The 14,023-nt window shown below is 38.2% G+C and overlaps 1 protein-coding gene across 1 annotated transcript in view; it reads right to left on the reverse strand.

Moving 5' to 3' along the window:
* Nucleotides 1–14,023, reverse strand: part of DDX10 (DEAD-box helicase 10) — a 200,746-nt gene that overhangs the window by 148,679 nt on the left and 38,044 nt on the right. The window contains exons 12-13 of the mRNA XM_069808236.1: nucleotides 9,465–9,553; nucleotides 781–1,246 (exon numbers count right to left, since the gene is read on the reverse strand). Of these exons, the coding sequence (XP_069664337.1) occupies nucleotides 781–1,246; nucleotides 9,465–9,553 (555 nt within the window). The remainder of the gene's footprint in view (nucleotides 1–780; nucleotides 1,247–9,464; nucleotides 9,554–14,023) is intronic.

Here is a 14,023-nt window from a genome sequence, read left to right on the forward strand (position 1 = left end):
TTCACAGTATGCATGTACCAAATCTGCTTTATAGAAATAATAAAAAAAATAAAAAAAACCAAACACACCCCCTTACTATATAACACTGTATTTAAAGACTAAATGAAAACAACATTTCTCAGAACACCGAGCACAGAGAAATCCTGGATTATAAAGCTACTCACCAAGGAAATGAAATATCTACATGAATACTTTTAATAAGCCTTTATAACCATGCTTTACAAGAACTACGCACGCTCTCTCCCTCTCTCTCTGATACTGCCTCAATTCCTAATAGCAAAGCTCCTGTTGAAAGTAAAAATCATGTTTTGAAGGTTACATTATTGTAAAGATCATTTGTTACGATTTGTATCAGGAAGTGGCTCATCATGTATTGATTGCAGTTTGGTTCCCAGTGCCATAAACAGCAGTACAGCATCAAAATTATGACTGAAAGTGGCAGCTATTTAGAGAGGTACAAGCAAATTAGTAAGTGATAAGAATTAAAACTGTCAAAATTTCCCAGGCATTCAAATCATGTATTCATAAATTACAGCAACTACAAGGATATTCGTTATGCAAATAAAATTACTTTATGCTAATAACATAAAATGATAAAAGCATAAGTCACACCACTTATCTTTTGGGAGCAATCCTGACCTCTGATACGTAGGGACAACACATCTGACTTCAAGCAAGTATTCTGCTGAGAGCAGACTATTCTCTTTTCTCCTCCTTACTTGGAGTATGTCCAATATAAAATCATTAAGATTCATGAGTCTTACTGTAAAGTGCACTTACCGGTGCTGGATTATCTTTAGCTTCCACACCAAAAACATTCCGTCGTTTCACTGTCAGCAAGTCAAGATCTTTAGTATCATCATCATCGTCGTCATCATCTTCAAAGAACTGCATGGAGTCTGGGTTTGGTACCCTGCCTGGTACAGGAACTTCTTTTTCCTCCTCCTCCTCAGATACCTCTTTCAATTCATCCTCAGACGCACTGCTCTCCTCAGCACCTTCATTGGAAGCAGAACATTCCTCAGTTTCCTTCCTTCTCTCCTTTTCCTTTGTTTTGTTATCAGATGCCTTTCCACTGAAATTAGTTTCGCATTTCTCCACTCCTTCCTCATTTATCGAGAGGGTATTTTTATTTTGCTCTGTCTGCTTCAAGTGATCTGTCCCATCAGCTGCCTCATTCACACACAGCTGCTTCCGAACTTTTTGAAGAAATCTCACACGGGGTGCCATGGCAAGACCAAGTGATCTAAAGCATGGAATTAAACAAATAAATCAATCTGAAAGGCAGATACGCAAAATTTGACTAAATTAGAAGCCCTTATCAATGTCTCAAGTGATTCAATTTTAATTATGGTAATTCATATTGATACCTTTTGACCAACATATTTACAAAACAGTATTTAGCCTACAACAGTACAGTCTAGCTTGAAAAACACAAGTGAACTTTGGAAGGGGAATGAAGGTGAAATAACTGAGAACTCTCAAGAACAAATCCTCCCAGGAAAGAAAGCAAACAAAGAACCTGAAAAGCTGTAGACAAGAGCAAATTATCTATGATTCACAGTAAAAGATGGTGGAAGAAACACCAATGTTATTTGGTATTGAAGATACATGGATATCATGTCAAGGACAGATAGCACTGATATCTGTCAGTGTCCTTCACTGCTACAAGTGCACCCAGAACATTATCCCCACCACCTCACCGTGATGGAGAGATCAGAAGAACACACACTGTACGGATAAATGACTAATCGCAGAAAAAGCTAAGGGAGAGACATTTCTCCCTTAAAGGAAATCTCACCTGCCTGCATCCCTCTACAGCAAGGCTTTACCTTCATGGCATATATAACTAGCAGTGCCAAAAATACTATTATTTTACCCAGTTATTCCTGATAATTCAAAGTTATACTAATACTCTTACACATGAAGGGACAAAAATAAGCCAAAAAGCAAAAACACTGTATAACAACAATGCTGGAGAGCATTGCATGGGAACAGATACTCTGTCTCAAACAGATCATTTGACTTCAGTAAACTTTGTAATTGCCCACTATTACTACACCTATCAAATCAAATCAAAATTCAAAAAAGCAGTATTTAAGTCTTCCAGAGTTCATGAGCCTTCTCATTAGGTGAATAAAAAATGTGGGGGTCACTGGTGTTGTGCAAGGAACACACGGAGACCACAGCAACATTTAAAAAACACATCGATACAGAACTGATAGTGTTTGTAATACTCATGGCTTGTACGTACACTTAAAGGAGTAAAGTATTTAACCAACTAATATGGCCACATATACACACATACGCACACACTTATAAAAGACCAGTCTCTTTCGATTCAGATTATGCAGTTATATACCCCCTCTTCTCTCAATGCTGCTCATTTCAAGTAGACAGCATTATGTCTTCTCTTCACCACACAGCTCTGAATAGAGACTCAAGTTATGTCACAGGAGAAAAATCAACTCTATACTCCCTGGCGGAAATGTCATTATAAACATTCCATGAAGCATCCAAATGGTACTGCAGAGCAGCAAGAGTGGACTGTAGGCCCTGGAGAGCCTCGAACTGTTAATGGTAGCCAAGGGGACAGAGTAGTAAACAGGAGAGGCATCCTGCTTAAATAACAAACAAACAAAAAACCAAACCCAAACGCAACCACACCTGTGGTTAAACAGGGCAGTTTTGGTACTGGCCACAGGTTAAAACACTGAGAAGTGGACACGCACCCAAAAAGCAGCCCACACTGTTAGGATGAGGAACAAGTTTTTCAATAAATAAAGTCTTAGATTTTAATATAAAGTTAATTTTGCTTAAGTATTTCTGATAACCCAGTACTGTTCTACAAGCAATCAACAGCAATAATAAAGCAAATAGAATTTTATGAAAAAAGATCAAAGGAAGATTTTATCCAGTGTATTTTGCACGTTTACTGACAGTGCACTGCTGAGAGGATAACACAACACATTTGGGAACTGAAATTGTAGCAACCACCAATCTTAAACTTGTTTCAGTGTTTGACAGCTAACACTAATTACCTTTGCAATGAAACTATGTGTCAAAGTTTGGCCTATTGACTAACTGAAAAATAACAAAACAAAGCAGATATAATGCTTCACTACAGCAGCTGGAGGAGATTCAAACCTGGAATTGGGCCTTAACACCAGGCACAGTAAAACACATATAGATCGCTGCGACATCAACGAATGTGCAATCTCTCCAGCAAGGGGATCAAAGCAGCAAAAAAAATCCTTTGCAAAAGAAACTTTTTTGCTTTTCCAGATTTCACATTATTCTACATAAAGTACTGCTGTCAACTGTTGACAAAGTACTGCAAGTAGTAGTACTATATGACAGCTACGCAATCTGTGTTCACTTCTCTTTCTCATGCAGACAGACACAATGTACTGCCAGAAGTTTCCCTGGCTCCAGGTCGGACCCACCGCTGGCCAAGGCCGAGCCCATCAGCGATGGTGGTAGTGCCTCTGAGATAACAGATTTAAGAAGGGGAAACCTGCAGGAGGTTGGAATGTGAGAGGAACAGCTCTGCAGATACCGAGGTCAGTGAGGAAGGAGGTGGAGGAGGAGCGGGGCTGGAGGGCATGCCCCCGCAGCCCATGGTGAGACGGCAGGCTGTCCTCCCCCAGCCCGTGGAGGGGAGCAGGGAAGCAGATGTCCACCTGCAGCCCGGGCAGAAGCCCTTGCCGGAGCAGGGGGATGCCCCCAAAGATTGCCAGTACTCCATGGGAAAGACTGTGCTGGAGCAGTCTGTGCCTGAAGGACTGCAGCCCATGGGAAGGACCCTCGTTGGAGAAGTTCGTGAAGTACTGTATCCCGTGGGAGGGACCCCACGCTGGAGCAGAGGACAAGTGTGAGGAGTCCTCCCCCTGAGAAGGAAGGAGTGGCAGAGACAAGGTGTGATGAACTGACCACAACCCCCATTCCCCGTCCAGTTGAGTCTGCAAAGGAGGGGGGGGTGGGGGAAAGGTGTTTTTAAGATTTGGCTTTATTTCACATTAGCCTGTTTTGATTTGATTGGTAACAAATTAATTTTTTTATTTTTTTTCCCCAAACTGAGTCTGTCTTTTGCCCATGACCATAAGTGGTGAGTGATCCCTCCCTGTCCTTGCCTCAACCCATGAGCTTTCCATTATATTTTCTCCTCCCTACCCCACCGCCAGGGATGAGTGAGCAAGTGGCCTCATGTGCTTTGTTGCCAGCTGGGCTTAAACCATGACAGCCCCTCAGACCACAATCCTACTCCGAGTGAAGTTACAGCTATTCTTTGATTTTAGCGCTAGCATTTCATGCTTTCTTCTGGAATAAGAAATGTGCAATGTCTTCTCATAAAGACAGACAAAAAGCAGTTATTTAGTGAGATTTCACAAATTCTAACACAGAACACTAAAAACATGCTAACAGCACAATGTAGTCTTAGACTATGGTAGCCTTTAAATGGCAAGACAAATTCAGCTGATATACCAAAAAAAAAAAAAAAATCCTGTTTCATATTTTGATGTGAAATGCAATGACTTCTTCAGAGCAAGCTCTTATAGAAAGACATTTTAAATCAGCTTCTAAAAGTAATACTGAAACCAATGGATTATTTTGCTATTATAAATGAAAGTACAGCTGGCAGTTCTATTCACCAACAGAAACTGAGCTGGCCAGACATCATCATTCCCTAACAATGATCAGGGAATGCACACAAGTAAATGAACAACACCTACAATGCTCAGGTACCTCCTTCAATTCAAAGCAAGCTGACAAAGATTTTCAGGACATAAGTTAAAAGAGTAAAACTCAGAGAACATTGTATGGCTTTAAGAAGAATACCACTTTTGTTTGCTATTGAATATGGAAAAATCAAACATCAGTAAACATTTTTTAAAATTAATTCAAATGAATGGTGTATCAGACAAAATACTGCCTTTTCTGAGGTTTGTTAATTATGCTCAAACAAAGAACTTGTTACATTAACATACTAACTTCACTATGCCTCTATTTGGACGGGGTGAAAAGCTGGGCATCTCTCAACTCTTTAAAAAGACAGAAGCTTAGACACTCAGAGAAAAATCTGTCCTTGCACAAAACAAATTAAGCAGGAAATTTAAGACCAGTACAATTTTTAAGTGTCACAAGAGTTCCTAATCTGCACCTAGAAGATTTCCAGTCCTTTTTGAAATATGAGCCAGTTGTAAAGAGTCTGAGGTCACTTCTGCAGAACTGCTGCAGAATTTTACACGTTAGTGCTTCATTCTAATACTGTTAGTACATTTACTAAATATAAGACATATTCCATTAGTGAACTTCTCCAGAATGATTTGAACACATAAAAACACAGCACAGTGATTTCTTTTACTGTAGAACAAGTTCAGACAAAGATTTAAAATAGCTGGGAAAAGGTTAAATACTCCCAGAAGCTATTTCAAGAGAAGAAATGTGTATTACTTTCCTTGCAATATATGCTACATCTACATTTAACATTTAAAATGTTTTCAGAAGACAGGATGAGCAACCATTTGAAAACAGGAGAAATCAAATCAACTAAAGTGACACTAATCTGAATAAACAGGCTTTCCAGATGGTCTGATTAATAACCAAAACGAACAGAGAAATTGCTTTTGCTGTGTTATTTATCTTACTAGCCAGCTTTAGCCCTCTACATTAAGAAGCTCAAATGCATGGTACTCCACTAATAATAATGGGGGCCAAGCTAATCAAGAGTTTATGGGTCAGGATCAAAGGCCAACAAAGAAGATGTCATGGTTGGAATTCGAGCACTTCAAAGACCGAGATGTAGCCTTCTTTACAAAAGTAAAAGAAGCCTCCATATTGCAGTTGCAGGCCCAGGTGCTCTTGGTACCTGAGCCACCCTGACACCTGCTCAAAGGGCAACACAGCAGAGCACAAGCATCAAAGATTTCTCAAGTGCATTAAAGATCGTTTCTCCAAGTTAGCTGGATTAGCCAACTCTGAGAGGCACTCTACTGGAACTGCTACTCATGCATGGGCAAGTACATTTACTTCTAAGGCGAGTGAAGGTCAATAGCAGACTTGGCTGCAAAATGAGAAAAGGTAGTTCAAGATCCTAGAAGAAATGAGGATGATGCCTAAGACAATAATAATCCCGGACTTTGAGAGAGGAGACTGCAGCTTGTTCAGAGATCTGTATAGCAGGATCAGAAAGCTCAGATGCTTACAGAAGTAGTTACAGAAAGCTCAGAAAGGGATGACTGGATCTCCAGGTGGTCGAGGGGGAGTTGCATGAGAAATGCCCAAACTCTTAAGATCATTGGATGGAATATTAAGGTCTGTATGAGTAATACCATAGGAGGCTGAGATTAACTAGGTAACAGCATGAGAAACGATAAGTCTGGTTACAGGTGTATGAAAACTGGAAACAACAAAAAAAAGTAATTAGTGGCAGGCTTTTTAGTTGGAAGGAGACTGGGGTGTAGAAAAGGAAGTCCAAGGGCAGTGAGAAGGAAGGCCAAGAACCAGCAAAGGAATGACAAGATGTGCAAAGCCTGTGATGGGTGCTGCCTGGGGGACCTGCACTTGCTCATGGTAGTCGGAGCAAGGCAACAACGAAACCCTTTGCCCTAACCATGCAGTAAGGCTCATGCCTACATCCACAGCCAGGGGGACTAGGGTGAGAGTGCAGTGGGTGCTTTCCCTGATCAGTGAGATGGCAGACAGATAGGGACAGATGGATCATGTATCCTGGCATCACCCAGTTCAGACCTGACAGCACCTGCAGCTACCTACTGCTTTGTAACACTGATCTGTAAGCCATACTTGCAAAATCAGCTGGGTACTACATCGTGTGTATCAGACATTTCCCAAATAACTTGGCTTTAACCTGCTTTATTTATTCTCTATGTACCAATAACAGGGATAAAAAGAGAAAAATATGCTGCATTCCTCCTGGAAGACATAACAAAATTCACAGAGGAAATTGCCTTCCTTGGCAGCCCCTTAGAGCTGTGACTAATCTGTCCATTCAAGACGCTTGCCTGTTAAGATCTGCCGCTGGAGACTGATACATACATATTAGCATTTAACAAAATTAAGTGCCTGAGAAGTAAAGTATTTCGAACCCCTGCCTCCTCACTACCTTGTCTCCTATCCAGGAGGCCAGACTAACTAATTATTCCTTTCCACCCTGTTGTTTGTTTATGTTTTCTTACATTTTCAAAGCTGTCCTTTGCAATGAAAACACAAATTTCTCTTTTATGCAAGCATCGAGGTTCTCCTTCACCAAACTTAAAGGCTGCCTATGTTAACACAAGGCCTGTGCAAGTCTTCCTCCAGCAAATTATTCTTGATAGCAATTCATAATGAGAGGATACTGGAAAGAACACTAATCTACCACAGCTTAAAGGTGATCAATCTCTAGAATACATATGTGTATATGTGTATCGACATACACAATCACTTTTTGGTTTTTATATGTATTGTCTTCTAGATATACAATAATTTTATATAACGTATAAATCATTTTATATAATATACAAAAAAAGACTACTGCTTTTCTACAGACTCAGTCAACAGAGCTTAAGAGAATATCAGTCCACAGACATGCCAGGCAAAAGAGCAGTGGAGAAAGTGGGCAACAGCCTGACAGACTGAAATGCAAACCTGACAGGGGCATTAAGCAGCCTGTTTTCTCTGCAGGATTTTTAGTGGAGTAACATCTATCAAGCTAGCAGTAAATCTCCACAGGGAGGCTGAAATACTTTTCAGAGAATACACACAGAAGGTAAAGGGAAGAAAGGATCCTCTGCCATGATTTTTTGCACAGAACATAAACCAAGGTTGCTTCTGAATGCAGAATTCAAACATACCAGACTTTGAGGGCCTTTCAAATAAATTAAGCTGACTGATCCACTGTATCAGTGCATGTGCACTGAATTGAAAGCCAAGACACTGCAGGGTGTATTTAGGTAGACTAGCAGTCTGGAGAGTGGGGAAGAAGAGTGCCAACAAACTCTTCATTTAGAGCAGAATCTCCAAGTTATCTCCCAGATTTATTATCTTCTGACTTTTTGATTATGCTTCCATATATTTCACAGTCTTGACTAAACCTCTCCTACTCTTTCCAAACAACTGTCTGGTTTCTTCCATTTTAATATAAGAATGTAACTTTGCAAAGATGGGATTAGAATTGACTTTGATGAAGGACCAAATCCTGGCACAGAGGCCTGAGAAGAACAGAACCGTAGACTACTCTGTCCACACCGATATCAGATACTAGATGGCATACCATACTGATATCCAGAAAGAGGCACTGGGATTCCAAAAATTCAGCATTACCACCATCTGTCAGTTGGGTTCTTAACACACTGGTTAAGTTTATGTGGTCATCCCTCTTAGTCCTAACCTTCTGCCACTCCCCCTTACATTCAGCATAGTAAGACCTAAAATAAGGTTTTAAAGAGGATGACAAATCACACAGGTGAAGGGGCAGGCAATGCATGTAGTGAAATTTTTCAAGTTTTTGCTAGTTCTCCTTTTTAAAAATTTCTCAGTCCATAAAGTAAGAAAGCATCTTTTATAATAGGCTTATGTACCTTAAAAAACATAATCATGTTAATTGCAGCACAGCACAAGAAGACCAGGTGTTCTACAGTCTAGTAATTTGTCACATTTTAGTTCATTATGCCACGTGCTGACAAGTTTGAAGACTTAAGTCTTCTCTGTATGAAATTCCAGAGACATAAAATTAATTTACCATGCATCTTTGAGCACCTTCCTGCTCCCTTCTGTCTACCCTATGTCCCACGAGATTATTCGAAAACTTCACTTCTTAAAACAATCTCAGATGGTTGTCATCTGTAAAATCAACCTGTCAAAATTAATTTCCCTCCCATAAAATATGTGGAATGGTTCACATATATGTACAAAAATAGACATAGTAAAATAGATGCTATTCAGTCCATTGCAGATGCTTCATCTTTACCAAGCACACTGAATCTTCTGAAAAGTAATTTATGTCCAAGGAGCTATGTCCCAATCACACTCAAAATGAGACTGTAATATATCATCTTTACATACTCCAATTTCTTTTTAAATAATACACTTTACAGGTTGGCATTTAGCTATGAGGCTGAAGGGTAATCTGAAAAAAAAAAAAAAAAAACCAAAAAAAAACCACCAAACCCCTACTGTTCTCTATCCTTTTACTTCACAAGTTTTGTCTTCTATTGTATATAGCAAATGTACCTTCTGTTTTAAGAGTTTTTTCTCTCTGTAGAGATATGTTGGTTTTGCACATAATTTTTATTTAGAATGTCTTTGAAAACATGCAAAAGCACAACATAAATATGAAACTGTAAATACATTACAAGACTGTCCAATTCTGTGTGTTAACATAGTCAAAACAGCTATTTAAAGCTATCACACACTCCAAAACTTCTCACTATACAATTTTCACTTTCCAACTTGACCATACTTACAGGGCATATTCTGCTAGAGGCAATCGGAAAACATCAAATACTTCCTTATTCTTCATCAAGTAAACTGAACGCAAGTAGGATACAAAACACTGAAAGAAAAATAAAAGTATTTAACAAAAAAAGAAACCACTCAATTACTAACATATGAAACTAACATTATACTGTTGCTCTAAACACAAAATAGAATTTCACTATTAAGTGGTCTAACATTGATTTCAGGCTTTAATTCTTTTACACAATACCCATCAGCCAAAATGTATACAGAAGTGATGCAACTTCAAATATTCAAATATTTCATTAAATGCACAGTAATTGGCTGAATTTCCCAACTGTATGTCATGTTATTTTCCCTAGAAAGAAAATATGGCAAATTAGTCAGAAGGAAACATCACTGATTTTTCTTCTCCCAGCTTTTCCAAATGTTGTTATGCTATTCTGATATCTGAATTATGTGAAAGCAAGAACAGACTGTGTTGCTATCCATCTGACGTGTCCTGACTTAATCTTAGCCACTAACAGGAAGTGAATCAACTCAATGTAGCGGCACTTCACTGTGGCCTAAGATAATTCGTATTACCTTGCATTTGCCATCAGCTCATCACATACATGCAGTCAATGAATGCAACTCAGCTGATCAACATAAATTCACTATACAACATCCACTAAGATCAGTCTAAGATTGAAGTTTCAATTAATCCCAGACTTTCACCAAGAAAACTGGAAGCACTGCATAACAGAATAACTTAATCTTGTGTTGCATTTTCCCTCCATCCTTCCCAAAAGAAAAGATTCTTATTCATCGCATGTTTCTTTTACATAGTCTATTTCTGCCTATCATCAGCCACATAAATACAGGAATATTTTAAGTACCAGAAAAGATCTTTGGATTTCTGTTGTTAGTAACCTAATTTCTAACACATTCCAAAACTCCTACCATGAGGCTTAAACCAGTAAACACTAGTAACAATAGCAAATTAAGTTCATAGGGTTATATTCAAGCATACTATAATCACACCCTTGTTCTGGTACAGGCAGCTGTCAGAGAAAATTATTGTATTAATAATTCATGTGGAATTTAAAAAAAAAAAACAAAAAACAAAACAACAAAACCCACAATGATTTCTTGTTAACCTGAGATAGAATAGGAAAAGACCCAATAGTTAGGAGTATCAATCTGTTAGGAGCATTGTTCTCTTATGGGGATTCTTTAAATGCTTATAAGAGAAAAAACATTTCCAAAGGTGAAAAGAAAGATGAGACAGTAAAGTAAGCAATGTCATAAAGTCATACTTTTCCCCTTGGCAAACTGAAATAAAAACTATTAATTGTAAGACATGTAAGAGCTAAGAGATATACTTTTTAAGCTGCCCAACACTTCATTATGGAAGTAAATTTTCATTTGCTTATTTTTCCAAATGCTAAGTTTTGGGGTAAAGTTTCCTGTCCAGATTACGTCCTTCAATTAATTTTAGCAGTGGAAGGTGATAGCACAATACATTCAACTGCTACCTAGAATGAGGTGTGGTATAAAACACTTTTTGGTCACATTAAATTACTAATCGTTTCACAAAGATAACTAGAACCTTTAAGAAAGGCTTCAAATTTGACAGAGCTCATTAATCTATTGCCGTCTAGCAAGCAGTGACAAAAAAAAAATGACAGAGCCTCTTTTTTTCTCTGTACTGACAGATGGAAAATAGCAGGTTAAACAAGAAGTATCTTTTCTGTGAATCTGAGAGCTGCAGATCTGAAGATCTACATGAGTCACTACATGCCACAGAGTAGACATCTCATTCTGCCTGTTGGATAAGCTATAAAGCCACCCACATACTTTATTAGTATATCTTTGGTAATCGTGGTCTAGAAATTAATAAATGATAGATATGAGGCAGAAAGAACACACCTTTTGCACACGTATCAAGCCCTACTATAACTAAGAATGAACAATCAAACAAATGCCAGATGATCTAACTCGCATCTATCAGCTGTCAACATGGTTCAGCCCACTTAGACTCAACACAATTTTTCAAGTTCGTCATGGACTGTACGCAGGATGGTATTGCTCTATGTTCAAAGAAATGGGCATCTAATTAAGGTAAGAGGCTTCAAAGATCATTCAATAGTAATATAATGACGATTAAAGTCTTCAGCTGACCTCATTCTCTATTATTTTAGGCATTGTGAACACTTCCAGCAAAAGATATTCCCTGCTCCAAGAGCTTACACCCAAACTAGAAAAGTTAGATACAGCATAGAAGAGTTGTTCTACTTTACAAGAAGAGAAATGAAGTACAGAAAGAGCAAATGACTTCTTTGATTTTGATTTGATTTCAGTACCTTCACTTTGACCTTCTTCTAAAATATCATCATCTCTCTTGGATTTTATTCAATTCTCCTAAGACTTGGTCACTCTGCACACACACACTGGACAGCTGAGGGAGAACAAGTTCAGTGAGTCTGAACTTTTTCCCTGCTCTTTTATCAATTGCTGTTGTCCACTGCTATTTTTGCTGTTTTGATATCACTTTCAAGGATGTTTCTTTTTAATAACGGAACATTACAAAAATATTATATGAATTAACTTATACCATTATGGAAAAATGTTACGGTTGGGCATCAGAAACATATTACAGTTCTATTACAATAGTAGCTAAAGGCCCCCAAAACCACCTGAGATTATTATACAAGTATTAGAAACACAAGGTAATAAGTACTATGCTCTACTAATTTGCTATATTTAAATTTTGATTTATTGATGTATTTCTTGGGTAATTGTTTTAAATATTAAAACACACACAATTCAATCTATATGCTGTTTTGACAGAATTCAAAGTCCAGTCAGGGCATGACTGGAATCTCAGGCTGTAGCACCCTGTGTGTCCCTCTGGGTGCAATGAAGAATTTAATGGACAGACATCACTTCAGTCTCCCAGTACCCCCTACACAGTAACGTCCAAACTAGCAAGAAAAAAACATTCTTTTTTAAACTGTTTTCCAGAACTGGATGAATTGATATATTAAATATTAAAATTACAAGAAATGCCAAAAGGCAGCATCAGTCCATGAGAAGAACTACAAAGGCTCCAAAGGACCCCCAGTCTGATCCACTCTCTTTCCAAGCAACAGCAGAGGAACCATGTCCTATCAAATGAACCATGAAGTTTGCTGAAGCAATTAGTAATCAAGAATTTTCTTTTTTTCCCCCCCTTTTTTTTTTTAAACAAAGTAAAAGCATCTTGAAGTAAATCAACAAGCTTAGAGAACACAATCACTTAGACCTCATGCCCTCAACACAGTACACTATATCCTACCTGAACTTCTGTGCACAACTGTGCTGTTTCACTGCTATCTGATCCATTCAGGTAGGGAATTTATTTCTTACAAATGTCAAGAATTTGGCAGCTTGCAACAGACAGGCTAGACAGCACAATGCCTATGTCTTTGAGAATTCCAGCATTCCAGATAAGGATCCAAGGTCAGGATTTCATTTGCATTATTTTTATTGTTTTATTCACATTGATATGTAAGACTACTGGGGCATATTTGCATAGTATGTCTGAACACTCATAATTAAATCTTATTAAGGAGGGACAGTTCCACAATAAACCACTTGTCCATAGTTCAAGATTTTCAAAAACTGATTTATGTACAGTTTGCTGCAAGACAATACTGCACTGCTACCCATAAATGAAAAATTGCAACAAAAATGGCTTGAAAGGGTAATTAAATGGCAATTAAAAAAATTTTTTTAAATTAATTTAAATTTTTATCTGTAACACTGACAGATGGCCCATGTTTGATTTTATTCTTGTGCTACTCTGAACTTAATCATTATTTTCTTTTGCCTAATTCAGAATGATCTTCTCTGCCTTTTAAGAGATCTTAAGAAGCCAAAGCCAGAAACACAGAGGTTTGCTAGTATTTTCATTCCAAGTAACATAATGCTGGCTTCCTCCTACTCTTGTCCTCCCCCAACCAGCTGCTCCGTCACTTCTAATACAAATTGTTGTAACTGCAACTTCCTGTGGCAGTTGGAGATGATCATAATATGTCACCAGTACACATGGCCTGTGCAATGTTAGGATGAAGCTTACGCTGACATGCTACAAGTAATACTTTGTACGCTACAAAAACGTGGGATACCTAAACACCAAAAATAGTAGTCCCTTGAACATTGCCTTTATTGCCTTTACCTAACCCCTTCAATCAAAAGGGCTACTGAACTGAAAAGAGTACCCATTTCCTATTCTTCATCATGCTACCAAGAATACATGATGAAAAGTAGATGTATTTGCACTAATTTAAAAGCTTTATGCTTTACAGAATCACAGAATAGTTGAACATGAAAGGTACCTCTGGAGATCATCTAGTCCAAAGCCCTGCTCAAAGCAAGGTCAGCTAGAGAGGCTGCTCAGGAAGACACCCAGTTTTAATATCCAACAACCAACACTGCACAGCCTCTCTGTGCAACCTGTTCTAGTGTTCAACTACACTCACAATAGAAGTTTTTTTCTTGGGTTTAAATGGAGGTTTTTTTATATATAAATTTTTGCCTACCA

The sequence above is a fragment of the Haliaeetus albicilla genome, chromosome 20 (genome assembly GCF_947461875.1).
Source record: "Haliaeetus albicilla chromosome 20, bHalAlb1.1, whole genome shotgun sequence".
NCBI classification, from domain to species: Eukaryota; Metazoa; Chordata; class Aves; order Accipitriformes; family Accipitridae; genus Haliaeetus; species Haliaeetus albicilla.